Genomic DNA, 20,784 nt, shown 5'->3' with positions numbered 1-20,784 from the left:
GCAAAGTTGAATTTACTTAGTTTCTATGGCAAAAGATACTTCAAATGAAAGGCGTTTTATCAGTGCAAAGCATACAAAAAGCCTTGAGAGTAGAGTTATTTTTTGTTTCCTAAATAAGCTGAACAGTCATGTAGCATGCATGTTTTCAAGTATGTTCTTCTGTGAAGAACAGTGAAACGAGAGCAAAAGTTTCCACCTTCTTCAGTGTGTCCCATGTTTCACCCTTTGTGCATCTTTAGCCCTCCCTAATGCTGAATGAAGATACAAAATGAAACAAAGTTTACAAAGGTACAGAAAATGAAAAAACTTTATTTTTCTTTTGCCTGAAAACAGAACACCGCTATCACCACCCCATGACTGGAGTGAAACGTTTATAAATCGTCAAGACCAGGCATATTACTATATATAAAGTTTATTACAAAGTTTTAACAAAATAAGAACAGGATGTAAAAAAGTATACATGAATTTAACAATCCTTTAGAAAAAATATTTTAAAAAGTGAGATTCATCATGCTTGTCCATGAATGTAGAGTTCATAGTTTGCCTTTAACACAAATTCGAAGTAAGGATTAGATTTCAAGTTGCCAAGTTCATCCGCTTGCAGCAAGTCCTTCACTTCTGGCAAATATTCACTTAACTGAACTCCTACAATACAAAACCTTTCATTACAGAACTGATAAAGTACTTCACTTAGAAAGGATCTCAACTGCTAATGCAAACACCTGGTTTATGCAAAAAAAAAAAAAAAGTTATTCTGCAAAACAAGGAGTCAAAATTCAAGATGCAAATACTTCCTTCCTACCCAAATAGAGCTTCTCATAATGATTTTAAAGTCACTGTGAATTCTATTATTAAACCTAAGAAATCCTTAAACCTAAAAAACTTAAAACTAAAATCCAAGTCACATAGCACTTCAGAGAAAGAAAAAAAAAAGAAAAGAAAGTCAAAAAACAAATACTTCTGCAAATACTCCAAAATGGATTGCAACATTTCAATCTGGGCTGTGGGAATTTTACAAAAGGAAAGAAACCAATAAGATTGAAAATACAAAACTAGAACTGTTTTGAAGAACATTTATAACATGGAACCTTCTCAGCTCTGGAAAAAAAAAAAGTATATAGTAATATTAAAACTGAATTTCTTTGAGTCTTCTAAGCTACTTATAATTTTTTTCAGAATCTGTAACTTTCATGGCTGTAACTTGCCTTGGTCCGTTTTAATTTAATGGAGGTTTTGTTTTGTTTTGTTTTTGCTTTTGCTTTTTTTTTTGGGGGGGGGGCAGGGGGAGGCGGGCAGGGAAGAACATTTGAGCTAAATTAGATTAAGCTCTTCTGAGTGATGGACCATTACATCTTAATCTTTTATTTTACAGATTATATGCATTTAATTCCAGAAGACCCTTTATTTTGTGATAACAAACTACTAAAAAGCTGATTGCTGCCCTACTGACCAAATAATTTGAGAATACTGAGATTATAACCAAGGAATCTGCTAGTCTCTCATCTCCTTATCACTTCATAGAGATAGAATTAGTTCCCTTATGATTGTAATTATCTACTGGATTGCATGTGGAAGTTTTATTATTCTCAGAAATTATTTATCCTCCATCTCTTCTTAGGTATTAACTGTTCATTTTAAGGAGCTTTAAAAATAAACTAAACTATTTCAAGAAGTTCACTTAAATATAAGTACATTTTACCTTCTTTCAAGAGTTTTTGTAATATTTTCACAAATATACTATCTTTAGATACTTCAATTGGATCGTCTTTACCTTCTGAATTGGACCACCTGCAAGTCACAAAGAATAAATTGTGAAAACAGTTTAGCAGATGAAATAAAATGCAGCACTAACAAACAATACATAGGAAATTTGATAAATTATCCAAGACAATTAATAAATGTTCAAACAGAAAGTGTTATATACTTCCCTACAGCTCAAAGCAAGAGGTTTTTCTATCCCGTGTTAGTTATTCTTTATTTCAAAGGTAAAACTGTAATACAATTGCACTACTAAAATGTAATCTAGTTAGGAGGATAATAGAAACACTTCCTATCTTCTAAACTGTAAAAGCAATCATTACTTATTTGTCTGATAAAAACAGAAGTATTACCCATTAAGATAAAAACTAGTCTCAGCAATGATTTCCATCATCTCACAATCATTAAGGATTTATCTTTTAGTACAATAAAGCAGAAGAGGTAATTTGCCAACATGTTTGAAAAATGAGAAGAGGAGGGGGAAAGAAAAAAAGACTGAAAAATGTAATTTGCAACCAAATTTGTGCCTGTAACAGCACAAACCCCGTACTTTGAGTCTCATTTATGATTAAACATGAAGGTGAAAATTTGTGAATGCAAGTCTCATTTGTGATAAGAAACCCCCCAAAAGATTTTTATAAGAGAAAGGTAATTTTAAATGAGAATTCTTCATCTTTGAAGAGCTTTATATGGAACGGTCTTAAATCAATAGCAACCTAACCTTCCTTGCTGTGGTTCTGACCTCTCAGTTGTTAATGTCCTCTGTTCCATGTGTTAAACTGCCAGACAAAAAGAGCTCTCTCATGTCAGTTCCCAAACTAACAAGACTCTCATTTGGCCAGTGGAACATGGTTGCAATAGATCTGTACCTGGCTCCCAGGAGCTATACTGACAAATCCTCTGCACTTCACTGAGACCATGGTTTCACCCTGGAAGTCAGTTTAACTCCAAAACTTCCCAGATTTCATCTTTGATTCTACTGGGAAGAGTCTGAGGAAGACTGAAGGGGAGTGGAGTGCCTCCTCCTGGGTGCAGAGGAGGAGGCCAGCAAGGATGGCTACCACAGCACGCTCAGCAAGGCTCGCCGTTCTACTCCAGAATCTCACCACTGTAGTTGTTCAGCTAGAGAACAGATACCACCCTTAAAAGAAGGTACTATGACATGTCAAATGCTTTATTTTGCACGTAGATGAAAGCTAACACTGCTTCTTTTGAAATAGATCTCAACCTCTTTTTAACAGAGCCTTGCTGAACTAGAAGCTCAACTGGGAGATCAAGTTTTCTAAACACTATTCCACACAAAGGTGATTTGAAATTGCATCTAGTTAGCTAGTGGAGTGGGCAAATTCTTGTCAGCAATATATGTATATGATTTTAAAGGTTTAAATATTGTTTCCAATATGCTGTTCCTGGCCCAGTAGACAAGGCATGAACAAACTGCTAGACTGGTACCATGTAGGAGCTCTGGAATCTTCCATCCTGAAATTAATAGGTAAAGAAGCCGCCACTTAGAATAGCATGAACTTGTTTCTGCATATTGTATGTCAGAGGTGACTAACTCAGTAACACAATTACTAATTTATTTTCTACAGACCACTGTCCTTTGGAATCTACCCTGTGCATAAGTGTGAATACAAATGCTACTTATTTCCATTTTCACCACAAAAGACAGTGCATTTGGAATGTATTCTCATCTCATTCCTTAGGTTCTTTTGGAACAGAGATGGGATTTAGAAAATCTGGCTGAAAATTAGTAAGGAAGAGGAGGGAATAACATTTGAATCATTTAAACTGGGAAAGAACAGCAGCATTGCTTGCTGAAAAGATTCATCAGACCAATTGGATTCAGCCTGTATTCAGTGTTGAAGATGATCTGGAAGGTGGCTCTTTTAAGCAGTATAGAAAGCTTTGATCTCTTACAATCAAGAATGCAGCTTTAACTCAGAAAAGAGGCATGAAGTTGTCAAAGTGGTTCTATGGCCAAAATAAGTGAAATAAAAGTCTGCAGGAGTGATTCTGGCACATGTTGCTCTTAAAAAGCTTCTGTCTTGAGACACATTTAAACCACGATAGTGGCTCAAAAGGGTTGCTTCAAAGAGAAAAATAGTTACAGTCATTTCTTTTACCTTATCAAAAGGTACAATAAGAATGAGAGCTGTATGGCTACATTTCTGTTCCTTACGTGTTGAAAAAGCATAGTAATTTGCCACTGAGAAAAATAAAGTACTGCAGAAATTTCTTTTTGTTGCGGTTTCACTTTACAAAGAAAAGGACACATCCTGATCAGGTACTTTATACTTTACTCATCTTATACTATGAAATCCAATCTTTTCAATGAGCTGGAGAATAGTACACCAATGCATGATTTTGAAAAAAGCAACATCACAAAAAACCTCCTAGTAATATATACTCATACTGGACTTACCCATCTCTTTGGAGAGCCTTGCAGAGAATTTTTAGTTTAAGATCGTTTACATCCACTTCCTCGTCCTTCAATTCATATAAGAAGAAAAGACAGGTAATTTTAACATTTCTTTTTTTTAAAGAAATTATCACCGTATCACACTCAGATTATACTGATGAACTGGATTCTTTAATTATTGAACACTGTTAAATTGTAAGTGATAGTGGTATTATGTATATGATACTTATATTAAATCACATTTGTCTATTTGATCTGCTAAATATATGTACTAGTGATTAAAGCAATGTTCCAAATGTTAAAGAATTTCAATTCTGACAGTTCCCATTACTTAAAATTGGGCAGTTCCTGCCACCTTATTTTACAGATTAAAAGCTTGAGTCAGATTTTGAATTATTATTTTAGATTTCTACTGCTACCATCCCATCATTTTGCCTGGCTTGGGGAAGGAGGTGGGAAGGAGTGGAGGAAAAGAAGTCAAACTTGCTATTTTTCCAAATTTTGTTGAAAGGCACTAAATTCATTTGTACCAGGCATTCAGCAGCAGTAAGTTTTTCATAGCTTCTGAATTCTGTTCTTGCCTTGTCACTTATTTGGCTTTGCTGGTTTCTGAAAAGCCATAACTCTTAGGGCTTCAATACTCTGTCTACTTTATAATAGTTCTAAGATTTAGTTCTTTAAATAGTGCAATTCACTTTGACATCTTCATAGAAAAGAAGTGCTATAATAGTGCAAAACAGCAATCTTCATGACACGTATACATTTCCAATAATGGTTCAATTTGTCACTTAGTTCCAAGTAGTTCTTCATTACAATTTTGTTTACTGCACTAAAATTATGTGATGGTTAACGCAGGCCTTGATGAACTCTGCTCTACACACAGTAAGACAACCAGCAATAAATGTAGATTACTGTTTTCTGTCTTGCTTATTATACAATCATATAAAATGTGGAAAAGTTAGCAAAAAGAGCAAACACTGCATGTTTGATACACACCATCAACAAGTAGAGGTAAAATAATGACCAGGAGAAAGGACTTAACATAGAAAATATTTTAAAAGAGAAGTCCATTAGAAAACAGAAGAAAATATTCATATTATACAGTTTCAAGAAATGAGATTACAACCAACCTTAAGTTAAAAAAAAAAAAGGTACGTTTAATCGTAGTTAAAGACTGAAAATTGGCTTTAGGGCTGTTATTAAGGCAATTATTAATAGCAGTGTATCTAATTAAGCAGGTGAGTCAAGTTCAGTACTACATGTTTAACTTATCTTAACCGCTCCCATCCTTCTGACTTAAAAGCAGCTGTAAAAGTACGTAGTAGAGACAGACTGAACAAACTAGGAGAATTTATGTGGCCGCTACCTTTTCAGTTTTAGTAGGAAAGCCTCTGAAATCCCCATGCAGCCCAATATTCAATAGCCATACTCCCAGCAAAAGTTGTTTTGATTCAATCTACGCACAGAATTACACAGAAGGGTGTATCTTAAACATTTAATTGGAATTGAAATTATGTTGTATGTACACAGTCAATGCAGTAAGCTTGACTTAGAGAAGTTTAGCTTGTCTCTGGGACTAGATCAATATACAACCAGATTTAAACCATTAGAAGCAGGTCCACACAAGGATTTGATGACATTTAAGGCAGTTTTCCTGATCTATTACAGTCTGTATAAAGATGAGCCATACTGTAGTTCAGGTATCCAAGCTTTGCTGAACCTCAGACATGACAGAAAGATTTGTGATGTCAGGCAAATTATTATTGGCTTTAACATACCCATATGCTGTAACATATTCTAGCAATCAAAGTAACATTAAGAAATTCTTTCCAAGCCTTGGAAACAGCAAATAATTTACATCTAATCTAATCCTTGTTCTAGCATGTCTGTTGATCAGTGTATAGTGCAACAGATTTACAGAATATGTTACAAACAGGTAAATGAAAACTATAAATTTGTAAACAGAGACATCAGTAGGAATACATACAGTTGATGAGAAAAATACAGGAACGCTGTTAATACCAGACTGAACATGTAAAAAAAGGATGCTTAAAAACCCCAGAAACATGAAACTTTTTTCTGCGCAGTGTTCTGAGGACCAAACAAAATAACAACCTATGATAATCTCATAGAAAGCAACTCATCTGATCAGGTATCATAAAAAGATGGATCAGCCCAGAGAGGAGGTGCAGTCTCCACCCTTGGAGGTTTTCAAGACCCAACAGGATAAAGCCTTGAGCAACCTGGTCTGACCTCACAGCTGTCCTTGCTTTGAGCACAGGATAGACCTAGACATCTCATGAGTTATAGTATGATTTTGTAACTACAATATGGAAGAAAATCCACAAGTAGGTTTTCAAACCTGTCCAAATTGATCTCCAATACTTGAAATATAAGGTAATCAGCCAGCTACTTTGATGGAGGATGGAAATCCCAGGAGGACTTCAAACTCCCTTGGACCGAGCAAGGAAAAATAAAACAAGAGAATTGAAAGAGAGTATCTATGAGCAGTTTCAAATATCCCAAATTCTTCAGAAACTTGAAATTTAATTGGAATGGTCAATTAGGAGCAAAGCATAGCTGCCACAGAACCAGACCATGCAAATCCCTTTAAAAGGGGTCATGATGATGACAGAAAGAATTAAAGACCAACTTTCATAACGTGCACTTATTCTGATGATCCCCACACACAAAAAAAGGAACTAAGAAAAACTAAACACAAGCAAAATGTTTTCTCTAGGAAAAAGCAAATTAATACATCTAAGAAAACGTCACCCAACTCTGAAAAAACAGCCCTTAAGATGTGAAATAATGACTAGTAACATACTCACAAAGCTGAAGCTACAAAAAGATATTGTATAGAATAGAAGAGTGGCAAGGTTTTTGCTAGAGAAAAGCAAGGAAAGATAAAGAACAGCTTAGACATTCTCTAAAAACTGAGACAAAAGCTTCAAGTTCTAAAGCAACAATTTAAAATTGAGATGTGATTTTTAAGAAATTCCCAGGACAGGAAGTAGAAAATTACTTTCACCTTCATTTGCACAGCTAACACATACGAGAAAGTAAAACTTGCACAACAGTGGTCTCAGATTTGGCAAGGACAAGGAAGTGATTACTTATGTCATCAGACTGCAAAGGCTTTGAATATGAGGTCAAGGAAACCTGAGGAAGAAGATAAGGACTGAACTCAGTCCTGTAGTTACAGTTCCTATTTTAACAGATGAGCTGATCAGACTCTTCAACCACTGAAGACTATTCATTTCCATTTGAAGACATGGCTCAGGCTTTCAACATCCCCACATATGGCAGCTGAAAACCAACTACCTCGATTTGAATAAAAAAAGGAAAAAAAAAGCAGCATATTTTCAAGCAAATGAACAAATATAAATTTGTAAAGCAGTGCATTGTAGGCAAGTTTTACTTCAATACATACTAAACGGTGACTGAATTCAAAGTTCTTTTCTTGGCATGGCCAAGCTAACTGGCATGCATTACATAAAATGCCCACATTAGGATGCGTATTTTACAAGTATATTAGTAAATACATCTTCAAAAATACACATTTGTCTTAGAACGGGCAGTCCCTTCACTGCACAGAAACTTTGAGAAGTTTAGTGTCAGAACCCCTTTTAAGGTATACTGTCAGAAAAAAAGACCGTACATATTCTTCTCAGTGTCCTAAAGTATTACAGCTACTTTAAATGCCTGCTGTAAGAGGTAAGAGAAACCATGACTCTAGACCTTGGAATTCTGGAAGCAAGAGGATGGGTCTTGTCTTTGCACTATGTTTTTGCTAGAGAAAAGCAAGGAAAAATAAAGTACAGCTTAGACATTCTCAAGTCTAACTATAATTGTAGCCATTAAAGGATAACCCTGATTAAACTCTACATATGTAGCTGAACTCAACTCCTCAGAAACACTAGTCTAATGCACCATCTCTAATTTGCGCTGAACGGTCCTACTCAAGTTATTAGGGACTCAAAAATCTGACCGAAAAATGCTTTTGAAATCTCACTTTCTTAAAGCAACATTGATTTTCTTCAGATGTAAAAAACCAATATAGTTATCTGAGCATTCATGGAATGAGGAGGCAAAATTTAAGAGGAAAACTCAGTTAATTTGAGTTAATAACTCAGATAATTAACATACTAAATACTAATACTTTCTCCTTCCTCAACACACAAAGTATAACATAGTACTCAACACAAAACAGAAGTAAACATATTCAGGCATGAAGCAAGAAAATAAATACTAGTTAATAATAGTAAAGAAACATTATTCGTAAGAGAATTAGAGAAAAGGAATGCAAATAAAAACAGTTTAAAATCAAAACAATCTAAATATTTATAATCAAACCAAAATTATTGAAGGCCAACTAAATGGCACAACAATTTTATAAAGCACTACTACAGAGAGGATCTTAGCTAGAGCCCTTCCACCCAGAAGAGCAACAGTTGGGATAATCAGAAAAGAGCTCTCATTTTCAAATGGTAAGGAATACTTTTCAATTCATCCATAAGAGAAGTCTGAAGTAATTCTCTGAAAAAGTACAGCTTTAGATTTTTAGCAAAGACTGCTGTTAATTAAGGTTTGGTGCTCCTCAGAAGGTGATTTATTCATGCTTTGTGGAAAGTTACCCTTGACAAGACATTAATTAGATCATAATATGAGATTTGATGACAACTCCAAGTTTAAGATAGCAAACCTGTGATTCGGTCCTATTTACATGTTAAAAAACTGGTGACTCTTTATCCCACATTATCTAAGGACACTCAGAGAAATTGCCAATAATGGAGATGCAAGAACTGAACTACTGAGAACAAATGATCTTTATCCTGTTTGGAGAAAGCCTGTAGAGAAGCAAGGCTCCATCAGAAAGAAACTAGACTATCAATGGGATCTGAAGATAAGGAAAGTCACTTTTCTTAAATGTTCTAAACCACATTTGGCATTAAATCTCCAATGACTTAAAACAAACAAAAAAAAACCCATGAGAGGTTATTTTTACTTACCATACACTAAACTGATAGGATCTTAACTAACTACAGATGCACAATCTTAGTTTAAATAACCTAAAAGAAATAATCTCTGGATTACAAATCCTTCTTGCCCTCCTCCCCCCCCCCCAAAAAAAAAACCCCTTTTCCTACCTCATCAATATATTCCAGTAGATCAAGTGCTTTCTTGAAGTCATACTCGTTGGCCCTTCTGTTCTCATCACATATGTACATCTACAGGATGAAAGATTAAAGTACAGAATTATTTTTAGCCTACAAACTAATGTAATTGATATTGTGGACAACTCACTGTGGGAAGACCACCATGTATTTTCCACTTACATGACCTTCTCATGAAAATATGTCTTGATTCAACTGCAAGTATTTTTATAGTAAGGAATATACTTAAGGTTTTAGAGCGGCATTCCACCTACATGACAATGGTCTGTAGACAAATGATATTGGATATAAGGCTACTAGGTTTCAAATTTAAATGCCATTTAAGGCTGTAACATTCCTGGACTATTGTAGCCAGAGCTCAGTTCCACAAATAAAATGAGCTCTCAGAATTATTTCAGCAATTAAGCTCAGGGCAATAAATAAGCACATGTACTGTCTTTCACCTTTTAAAAACAGACAAGCTAGCTATCAAAAATTTTAATTTCCCCCCATAAACTAAATGCTAAATTAGCACTTTAAACCAAAATTAACATTAATGCACTTTTTACTTATACTTTCCAAGTTTCATTCTCTCATTGTAAGTAGTAAGAACATTGATTTGACAACAACTATAATTCAAAAGGAAAATTGGCATAGTGCCAGCTGTTTGGAAAGTCTTAAGTGACACTTCCTCCTCTTCCTTATTCCCACAGATAGCCTCACTTAAAGATACAGGCAATGACTTCAGAATCTGCTGATTCTAAGTGCTGTACTAAGAAAATGGGGAGAATTTAACAAGCGCGCTAGCGGCTTCTGCTTTTCACAGGATTACAAAAGGTAATGAGTTGCAAATCTGACACCTTTAACAGGATCTGGTTTGTTTTACAGTATACTGCTGTCACTCATCCCTCTCGTATTTTGTGTGTGCACTGGATGGTAAAAATATGCTGCCAGCTGGGCAGAAATAATAAGGCTACTGGTTCCTGGCTACCGCCAGAAAGGGGTGTGGAGGGTAATTCAGCTCTAATATTGATTCCAGAATTGGAGGGTTTTGTTTTGTTTGTTGTTGCTGTTTTTAAGAAGTAAAAAGACATTGTCTGGACACTCAGTGCAGCAGGGGACCAAAAGCCCTTTCCTGCTTCCAACTCTTTTTTTTTTTTTTTTTCCTCTACATTGCAGCATCTTTCTGCAGTAAAGTGTAATTCTTTGTTCCTTCTGCCTTTCATGCTCTGCCCTACTAAGAATATTACAGAAGGCAAAAATTTTTCCATATCCAAAGCTAGCTTAAATAAGTAATTCAGCTTCTGGCACTGATCTGATTGGCTTCTACTCACAGCAGTGCTCTAAAACATCTCAAGAAGGAAGAGAAATTCTGAACTGAAAACAGCATTCTGAAGTTTGCTGTTGGTAGAAGCTAGAGAAAGATAAGCAAATCCATACCTTAGATGTTTAGGCGTTTAGCAAGTCAGATAAAAAAGAGAGAAACAGCTGTGATCTCATTGATTTTTATCGCATTGAGCTAGAAAACATAACTGAACTTTACCTGTGCAATGAAAGGAACATGCAGTACTTACATCAATGAGCTGAGGCGCAGACAATACTGGCATATCATTAAGGTTCAGCTGTTTCTCTACCAGTAATTGTTCAGGAAGGGTCTCCTGATGCAACAGAAAACGCTCCTGTTCTGATATTTCTTGTAGTCATTTAAGGAGATGAATGTTTCATGTTATTACTGTACCATAGAATTTATTACATTTTTAATAACTGAAAAGTCACAATATTATTCAGGTCTACAAATACTTGTTATAAAGCATTTTATTTGTATGCTTTATTATGTATGTTAATAAAGCACAGAAATACTTTCATTGCAATAGCGTGATCTTTGCGAACTAGTTCACTTTCCACTTCCATACCATAAACCCTGTTTTCAGTCAGGTTCCCAGTGTAATGCAGACTGATAACTTTTCTTTAGTTCATCAAAATCACAAAATAAATATGTAAAAGTCAGAGGGCAGCTGTGGCACTATGCAGAAAAGGCAAGCTGGACATGATTTCTAGAAACTACCAATTTTTGACTGAAGACTTGTGCCATGGGTCTGCTCCATCACATGAATTATTTCTTTTTTGATTACCCCCCCCCCCCCAAGTATAACCTGCTTCTGTTACTGGGCTGAAATAAAATCAAAATGGAATAACTTCCACCACAACTTTATGTGAGTTGACATTTTTTTTCCAGTTCCACTTGTAGAAAGAAGAAAATAATTCTAAAGAGCATTTATCTGTTTAAAAAGATAAGCAGAATGTGGCAGAAATAATTATGCTACCTTTATAAATGGGAGATTGATACACAAGGAGTGTAAGTTTTAAGAGTTATGTCATACAGAAGTGTGTAGCAAGCTAAAAAGTTCAGTTGAAAATCTGACAGTCCCTTACTGTTGAAATAAAGCTTCTTCATTTTTCTAAAGGTCTTCCTATTTAAAGATGAGTCTGTTCATATCAGCAAAGGAATAAATTCTTAGTTGCATTCACACAAACCAGAACCAAACTCCAATTTCAAGTTTTGATGCAATGCTTTAATTTAAAAAAGTCAGATGATATATTATTATTACAAGCTAAATACAATTTTCAAAGCCTTCTTAGTTATCATACGTATCCTAGGACTTTTCGACAGGATTTCATTTAAGAATTGTATATAACAGACATAGATAAATATGCAGATAAATAAAAAGCAATAGTTGATGAACTGCTTGAGTAGTATTTTAAAGCTTTCCCTGGTGTCCAGCTAAACTATTAATGTAGAATATTTGTTTGCCTTCTCACAACTCACAGCACTACCTGCTGCACAAACAATATCAGGAGAAGGGTATTTTCCAAACTGATAGGGAGGGCAGAGCAGTGGAACCATTGGACTTGGCAAGGAAGCAGGACAGGTATTTCCACTTTTTTCATTAACATCTTTTCAGTTAGAGCACAATGAAACAGTGTCACTGTAAACTTTCTAGATAAAAAGAGAGACTTAAGATGCTGAGAAAACAATTCCTGAGATCACAAATGCATATATTCGTGAGTATATTATGACAAGTACTAAACAGCTACAGGATTTCCTTGTATAGCATAAGAGTCTCAGGACTTGAGCAGAATTCAAAATTATTGAGAGACATTCAATAAACGAGCTTTAAGAAATTCATCCATTTTTTATCTTGCATGTGAAATATAAAACATATCTTCATAAAACTCATTCAGTGGGAACAGTTTAGAAATTATGACTATTTCAGAACTGCTTAGTGACTTTTTAAAAAGCTGTGCAACCTGTTATTTATGCCAATATTTTACATGTTATTAGAACAAGTGAAAAGGTAAAAGTTTCCACATTCATAGTCCTAACTCACAGCTGAAAATGAATGCCAAGGTTATTGCTTCATGTGCTGTTTTCACACTATCCTTCCTTCAGTGAACAGCTGAGTAGGTCAGAAAGAAGCCCTTGCATATCACCCCAGTTTGTAAGCTAGTTTTTCAGGACAAAGTGTTCCCAGCTTTTCCTTAAAATGCTAGTCTAATTCGTGGTGGCTCTGGAGATGCTTCACAAAAGGCTCTGCCATAGACAAAAGCAGGCAGCTGGGGCAGCAATATCAGCAGCCCATTTATCCTTATCAGGTTAAGTTAGAGCCCTCCACCTAACAAATTAACTATCTGCAATATTAACACGATTATGATTCAAGAACTTCATTCGTCTATTTTTCACTTTGCTCTGCTTTTCTTACCTTCTATTTTTTCTTGCAGTATGTCTTCCGAGAAGTCAGATGCCAGTGCAGCTAATTTGCTCAAGCCAAGAAGCGTTTTCTTCTTTGCAAAGTATCGGGTCTCCATATTTGCTAAAGTCTGCAATGTTCTGTGAGCCTGAAATTAATAAAGATGTTAGAAATAAGTTTTAGAAGTTAACATCAGGTGAACAGATCAGATCACATCACCTGGCACAACAGTCTCATAACTATATTATTTTTAAATATGCAGGTTATAGTATTACAGCTGTTACAATTTAGAAATTAAAACTCTGCATTATAGTTTTAAGGAAGAAATATAGATCTCTAATCCTACTATATCCAAGAAACCTTTCTAATTACTAATCAAGAAAAACTCTTGTGATCAAAGGATAAATTGCAACTTCATGTATTATACTACTGTGATTTTATTCAAGGCTTCACCATAAACACCCAGGCAAGTATGCTTTGACAAAACAGCTTAGCATGCAGATTGATTTACTTGTTAGTTAAGGAATACAGAAAATAGAATGCTATGTATAACCCCTGTGGTAACCAAACATACAGGCAAGAATTTACTTGCATGTCAGACAAAGGAATGGAAAATTTCCCTGAGCATCTACTCAGAAATAACTATCCAGACAATTATTTCTATTTTAGAATCCTTGACCCCCTCTTCATAGTGCTTTTCTATAAAAGACAAAACCTCAGTGACACAAATGGAGTATTAGATTCCCAAACACTTCACAATTACTTGTATAGCCTAATAAAGCATCCTTGATACAAAATATTAGTCACCAACATGGGATGAAAAGCAGCGCTAATTTGCACTGCACAATGCAGCAGCTTATATGACATACCAGATGGTGCCTGGAGGGAGGCTTTTGGTACTCTCTTAGTAATCCCCGTCATCCCTCTCATAACTCACCCGTGTAAGTCTTCTTCTTTTGAGGAAGAGCAGTAACTAGGTAACTTGCATACTTAAATATGTATTTAACTCATTTGTTAAAAGTTCTAAAATATAATATTTCAGTTTGATTGTATTAAGAAAACCTACCTTTTGCAAATCCTGGCTATTGATTTCATGTAACCAGCTCAGATGCTCATGGGCCTGCAGAAAACTGGCCAACTGTCCATGCTGAGCAACAGGTTGAGATAACAGCTTCCCACGCTTTCCTTTTTCTAAATACCAGCGAAACAGGAAATCTGAAAAATTCTGACGATAATAGGAATATGAACACATTTTGAAATTTACCTTTAAATATAGTTTGTTTGTTTTTTTAATAAGGCAAAATGCTTCATGAAATATAATTGCTAACAACATCAGTTAACCTGCTTAACAAAGGAAGATGGAAAAAATATACTAGCGATGAAAAGAATTAAGAATTCTGATAGAAAGGTCAGGTCTAGGTCTAATAGAAATACAACATTTCAAGAATGGCATGGGAACAATGTCACAACCATAGAATTCAGTAGCTACTCTGCAGCAGATACTTATACACACAGCAAGGTTTACCCTTCAACAGAAGTAGAGAAAGCACCAAATGCAAATTCTTCGCGTTAACCCATAAGAATGTAAACAGATATTACGTCACCCACAATTCTGATCTCATTTCTTTACCTGACCCTTTTCCCCCTCAGAACTCTGTGCTTACTACTTCCTTTCACATTCATATGTTCACTTCTGCTGTCACTGTTTCTTTGAAACATTCACTCCTATCTCCAACCAAACCAGCTATCTTACTTCCTTCAGTCATCATTAAAAACCCAATGTCTTCATGCTACTTTTTTTAACCATTTCATCCTCAAAAAACTTCAGTGTGAAACAACTAACCAGGATTTAAGTTTGAGATTTTAATTACAGATTAATTCATAATTAATTCATGAGTAATAATGCTAAGTTTTAATGGTATTAAGAATTTTAAAGATAAAGCTTGAGGAAAGCATTAGTCTGATATTCTATATAATTAATTAGACTGTAACCCTACCTTAGCCAAAGCAACTTCTTTTATAAAAATTGTGCATTTTTCCCCTTAAGCAAAAGAACAACGCATCTAAAGCACCTAAAAAAAGAATGAATGAAAAATTCACCCCCTTTTGGGGGATATGTTTGAATATTCAACCTTCACTACTGAAAATGTTTATGTTAACTTCCATCCATTACTGATACTTTTGCTTGTCCTTATTAAACAACCTTTTTGTACCCTCTTTGTTAAGAAGCTCAGACTGCAGTAGAGTTCTCTTCCCGTAGTTGTTGCGGTACGCTAATCAAATGGAGCTTGCTGACCCTCTCAGATTGGGAAGCTTTCTCCCAGTCCCCCTCACCTCAGAATCCCAGAATAGTTGGGGTCGGAAGGCACCTCGCCAGATCATCTGGTCCAACCCCCCTGCTTAGAACACAGGCAGCTAGAGCAGGTTGCCCAGGACTGTGTCCCATTGGGTTTTGAATATCTCTAAGGATGGAGACTCCACCACCTCTCTGGGCAACCTGCTCCAGGGCTCAGTCATGCTCGCAGTAAAGAAGCACTTTCTTGTGTTCTAGTGGAACTTCCTGTGTTTCAGTTTGTGCCCATTGCTCTCATTCTGTCACTGGGCACCACTGAGAAAAGTCTGGCCCCATCCTGTTGACACCCTCCCATCAGATATTTATACACACTGGCAAGATCCCCCTGAGCTTTCTCTTCTCCAGGCTAAACAGTCCCAGCTCTCTCATCCTCTGCTCATATGAGAGATGCTCTAGCTCCTTAATCACCTCAAGTAATCTACTGCCTTTTCCTTAAGCTTCCAATTTTTCAGTACACTTTAGAAACATTTACACCAGATTTGAACAATTTTTCCAGCATCTATCAAGTAAGTATCAGATAAGACAGTAAGAAGACCACAGCAAAACCCCTACTTCCTACTCTTCTTAACTACTTTTCTATTTATACACGAAATCTCATCTGCTCTTTTGGAAATTATCCTTAAATTTATATTAGATGTAATTAGTTTAATTAAACAACAGTACCGACTACAGTACTTAATGAACTACTAACATAATGCTGAAAGATGTCAAGAGTGAGACTGTGTCTGAAGCACAAAAGAAGCTATGAAGAGTCACTGTCTATATAGCTAGCATCCACATTTTTGTTGACTTTTTTGTAAGCTCAGGGCAAAATGCTCCACTCCGTTCTGCAAGGTGAAACTTGACTCCAGTTTTCTGCATTTCCTTCCTTGGATATATTATTTGTAAGCATCATGAACAGGTAGAAAAAACAGTAATATTTTAGAAGTCTGCCACTGAAGTGGATGCAGAAGTTTGGCAGGGGGGTTGGGGGGGAAAGAAGAGTGTATGAACCTACATTCAAGACTATGGTTTAATGCTCAAATTCCTACTCTGCTTATAAAAATATATATATAAAAACAGAAAACATAAATAAAGTCAAGACTTTTTGCAACATTCTACATGCCATCTTATTATAAAACACTACCTAAACAAAACAGAAAAAGAATTACCTGGTCCGCAAACTGACTCATATAACGTTGCAATCTAGCCTGGTTATCTGTCTGCTCACACATTTGCACCAGGATATCAAAGTCACAGTACTTCTCTGCTAAAGCAGCTGCCATCTGATACTGTCCCAGGGAAACTAGGCAACCAAGAAACAAAAAAAGTTAAACATGCTCATCTTCAGCTGTAAGAGGATGGCAGAGATCAGAAAAATGAAAGTTTTTCAAGTGTTCACATCAAGGAGATACTTGCACATTCCCAAGAAACCATTCACCTACTTCTTACATACTCTGTGCACATGCAAGTCTCTATACCACTCCTGCCCTCCAGAGTAAGAAGGGAGAAGTTTAGAAGACTAAATGGACAGAATACATCCCACTTTCTCTGAAAGTTAGCATGCATCTGCTATTTGCGCTTTGGGGGCGGGAGGAGGGGAAAAAAACCCCATGCCTTAATACTTGCAATTAACATTCACTTAACTAGAGAAAACGAAAAAGCAGCAGCCAAAGGCTTTTGTTACCAAAGAGAACAATTATAAAGATCACGGGATTCGTATTCAAAATATGTTATTCAAACTCTTTTATTTTAATTCAATTAAACCCAAGAGTTAGCAGAACACTTACTTTTTGCTTGTAAGGAAATATGAACTTTAAATTGAATATAATAAGATGTATTTGCAAGCTATCAAAACCCATGAATGTCAGTAGAACTCAGACTGATAAAGTTAAACTCAGACTTTTCTTAGACTTTAAGAACGTTAAAAAGGAATGATTATTAGATTGTTCTATTTATAGTGAATCATTCATTTTTAGTTAAAAAAAAAAAAGCTTTATAAATTTACTAAAATGTGTTTGCTTTGTGTTATATTCCTTTAACAAGGGAGCTTTGCTGTCAATAAAGCATTAAATAAAGACTTGACCACATCTGTGACTAGTTAAATGATGTTTGATTATTTAATAATCAAGATCATTAGATCAGCAATTTTGCTGATAAACACTGAATAAACTTTCAGACATACAAATTTATGTCAGCTAGCAATAATATAAACACTTAGAAATCCATTTGTAAGCTATACTTCAGCCAGCTGGCACAAGATAAGCTTCTGTCAGGAAAGTGTAAGTCTACAAAAGAAAAATTCAAACAGCAAAGTTTTATTAGATACACATACTTGCATGACTGGGTTGGAATAGGGGAGGGAAAAAAAAAGAGGAAAAAAAAAGAAAGCTTTTTCTTCAATCTGTTTTCATTTTGCCAAAGATCCCATTGTCATAAAAACAAAGTCATTAACTAATATTTTGAAGGCACATACACGTGAAATAAATAGAATTCATATACAAATGCAATTTACTCTATCAGATTTGCATCATTTCCTCATCAAACGGAACAGTTAAACCTTGTATTAAAGGAAAGCATACAGTACTTACGGAGAGGAGACAAGAGTTCTGATCTTTTCTGCACATATTCCATTTCCAGACTACTGTATCTCTCTTGAACAGCAGGTCGGTCAACAGATTTAAGCTGAGAAACATAGCCATCTAGAAAACAATCTAGCAGTGCCACCAGCTGTTCAGTCACAATGCTGCGGAGGTTACTGTCCACCTGAGGATACACCACCTTCAGAATGATTCCATGCTGACGTATTATTGCTGTACGTATACCAGCAGGACCACTAGATGCTTGGAAAAACACCACAGTGAACATTAAAAAATAAGACCCTCAAAGGGATCTATATGCTGAAGTATAACAAAAACATGATCATGTAATAATCATAATAATAAAATAGGACCTAAATAATTTAAAAAAACACACACAAAAAAGGCTAATAAACTTATTTTAATTTAAAAGCAAAGCAAAACTACCTACAAACATATTCCCATATTTTTTCACATATTAAATTTGGCTAAGATGTAGTAAATACTAAGAACAGAAACAAAAATACCCCCCAAATTACACAGATCTACAGCATCGGCTGTCAGTATCAGATACTGTTTTGAAGAAAAACAATACTTGCACACTCTCTAGACGAAGCAGAAAATACACATGAGAAAAATATTATAATGCAACACACATGAGAAGAGGCACCTACTGTTAATCTGATTTAAATATTTGGATGTACTCATAAAGACCCTGCTTTTCCAAAGACTTTCCTCTTGTGAGCACAAAATACGTATTTTATATGTAGAGGTCACAGGGAAGCTTAAGCACCAACTGGAAAGTGCTTGCTTTTCCAAATGTTTGGTCTGGCAATTTTTCACAGTATTAAATCATCAAAACAAAACACACTTAGAAGAGCACATCAATCCTTTTAAAAACAGTTGAAAAAGATATTTTATGATTCATTTTGAAGTTATATATCCCATGGTTTTGTCAACTAGGACCAGCACATACTAAAAAATAGATATTAGTTTTGTCTTCCAAATTTTGTTTTTGTAGTCAAATCTGCAATATAAGTTTAAAGAATTATCATCAATAGTGGAGAAAATAAATGATAATCAAATGATACCTTTAGCTTCTACTACTCTTACTGACAACCCCATAATAGTTTATAACAATAAAGGTTTAACATTCAGATTGAAAGCTAAAGCAAAGATTTCAGAAAATCTTTCTGTGTGTTCTGAAACATGTGAAAAGTACTTTTTGTTTATAATAGATAACTAATAAATTATTAATATTATCACACTTCTCACCTGTCCATGGAACATATTCAGGTTCTCTTTCTGGAAGTTCTCCTGTTTTATATAAAGAGGCTCTAGACTGACGATACTGGCTGGCAGCTTGCAGCATGTCCTATAGAAAGGCAAAGATATCAATATTTTGAAGTCTACCTGCTTATACACAGGCCATAAAAGATGCTTTGTCTTCTATAATTCTGAAATGTTATTTTATTATTCCCTACTTTTTTCATTACTTTCTCAGTTGGGTACAAGAGTACACATCGACTGAGGAGGAAGCCTCAGTGCTCAAGCACAAGCTCTTCACTCTTTACTACACACTCCTGCTTTCACAACTTATATCAATGCTTCAGCTTCTCAAATTCTCTTTAGCAGTTTCTCAGAAGGAAAAGAAACATCTCTAATTCTGCACCAGATCATCTCTTCTTTCCTAAGGTATTTGGACATGTGAAAAATGTATCCGCTTTTGATCTCATGTCAGTAACTCAAATATATATACTGCACTCAACCAGCTGAGTACTCTGCAATATTCACCCTCCCTTCCCACAGACATTCTAGCCAATGCTATTCTATACCTTAATGATGTTGTTCACACTGATAACTATCTGGGCCCACTCAATTGATTCAACAGGCATTTCTTTCAAGATTTGTTCCTCCTCTTCTAGTAAGCATTCAAAGATGGAATCTATCTGGGACACCTTGAAGAAAGAAAGAAAAATTGTTCTGAGCACAAATATATCCATCACCAGATACCTGAAAGCCAAGTTATATGAATTATAAGGAGGGGAAAAGAGAGGGGAAAAGAGAGGGGAAAAGAGAGGGGAAAAGAGAGGGGAAAAGAGAGGGGAAAAGAGAGGGGAAAAGAGAGGGGAAAAGAGAGGGGAAAAGAGAGGGGAAAAGAGAGGGGAAAAGAGAGGGGAAAAGAGAGGGGAAAAGAGAGGGGAAAAGAGAGGGGAAAAGAGAGGGGAAAAGAGAGGGGAAAAGAGAGGGGAAAAGAGAGGGGAAAAGAGAGGGGAAAAGAGAGGGGAAAAGAGAGGGGAAAAGAGAGGGGAAAAGAGAGGGGAAAAGAGAGGGGAAAAGAGAGGGGAAAAGAGAGGGGAAAAGAGAGGGGAAAAGAGAGGGGAAAAGAGAGGGGAAAAGAGAGGGGAAAAGAGAGGGGAAAAGAGAGGGGAAAAGAGAGGGGAAAAGAGAGGGGAAAAGAGAGGGGAAAAGAGAGGGGAAAAGAGAGGGGAAAAGAGAGGGGAAAAGAGAGGGGAAAAGAGAGGGGAAAAGAGAGGGGAAAAGAGAGGGGAAAAGAGAGGGGAAAAGAGAGGGGAAAAGAGAGGGGAAAAGAGAGGGGAAAAGAGAGGGGAAAAGAGAGGGGAAAAGAGAGGGGAAAAGAGAGGGGAAAAGAGAGGGGAAAAGAGAGGGGAAAAGAGAGGGGAAAAGAGAGGGGAAAAGAGAGGGGAAAAGAGAGGGGAAAAGAGAGGGGAAAAGAGAGGGGAAAAGAGAGGGGAAAAGAGAGGGGAAAAGAGAGGGGAAAAGAGAG

General features: G+C 35.9%; 1 protein-coding gene across 3 annotated transcripts in view; it reads right to left on the bottom strand.

The window, feature by feature from the left end:
* Window positions 1–289: 289 nt before the first annotated feature.
* Window positions 290–20,784, bottom strand: part of NUP133 (nucleoporin 133) — a 39,955-nt gene continuing 19,460 nt past the window's right edge. For all 3 annotated transcript variants that reach the window (XM_067293437.1, XM_067293438.1, XM_067293439.1), the window contains 11 exons: window positions 19,832–19,954; window positions 19,272–19,371; window positions 18,009–18,260; window positions 16,590–16,723; window positions 14,152–14,310; window positions 13,098–13,233; window positions 10,911–11,029; window positions 9,331–9,411; window positions 4,184–4,248; window positions 1,700–1,788; window positions 290–645 (listed from right to left, as the gene is read on the bottom strand). In XM_067293437.1, the coding sequence (XP_067149538.1) occupies window positions 509–645; window positions 1,700–1,788; window positions 4,184–4,248; window positions 9,331–9,411; window positions 10,911–11,029; window positions 13,098–13,233; window positions 14,152–14,310; window positions 16,590–16,723; window positions 18,009–18,260; window positions 19,272–19,371; window positions 19,832–19,954 (1,395 nt within the window). In that variant the 3' untranslated portion in view covers window positions 290–508. The remainder of the gene's footprint in view (window positions 646–1,699; window positions 1,789–4,183; window positions 4,249–9,330; window positions 9,412–10,910; window positions 11,030–13,097; window positions 13,234–14,151; window positions 14,311–16,589; window positions 16,724–18,008; window positions 18,261–19,271; window positions 19,372–19,831; window positions 19,955–20,784) is intronic.

Source organism: Apteryx mantelli, chromosome 3 (assembly GCF_036417845.1).
Source record: "Apteryx mantelli isolate bAptMan1 chromosome 3, bAptMan1.hap1, whole genome shotgun sequence".
NCBI lineage: Eukaryota > Metazoa > Chordata > Aves > Apterygiformes > Apterygidae > Apteryx > Apteryx mantelli.
Note: the sequence above shows the minus strand (reverse complement) of the source record. Positions and strands in the feature narration are given on the sequence as shown.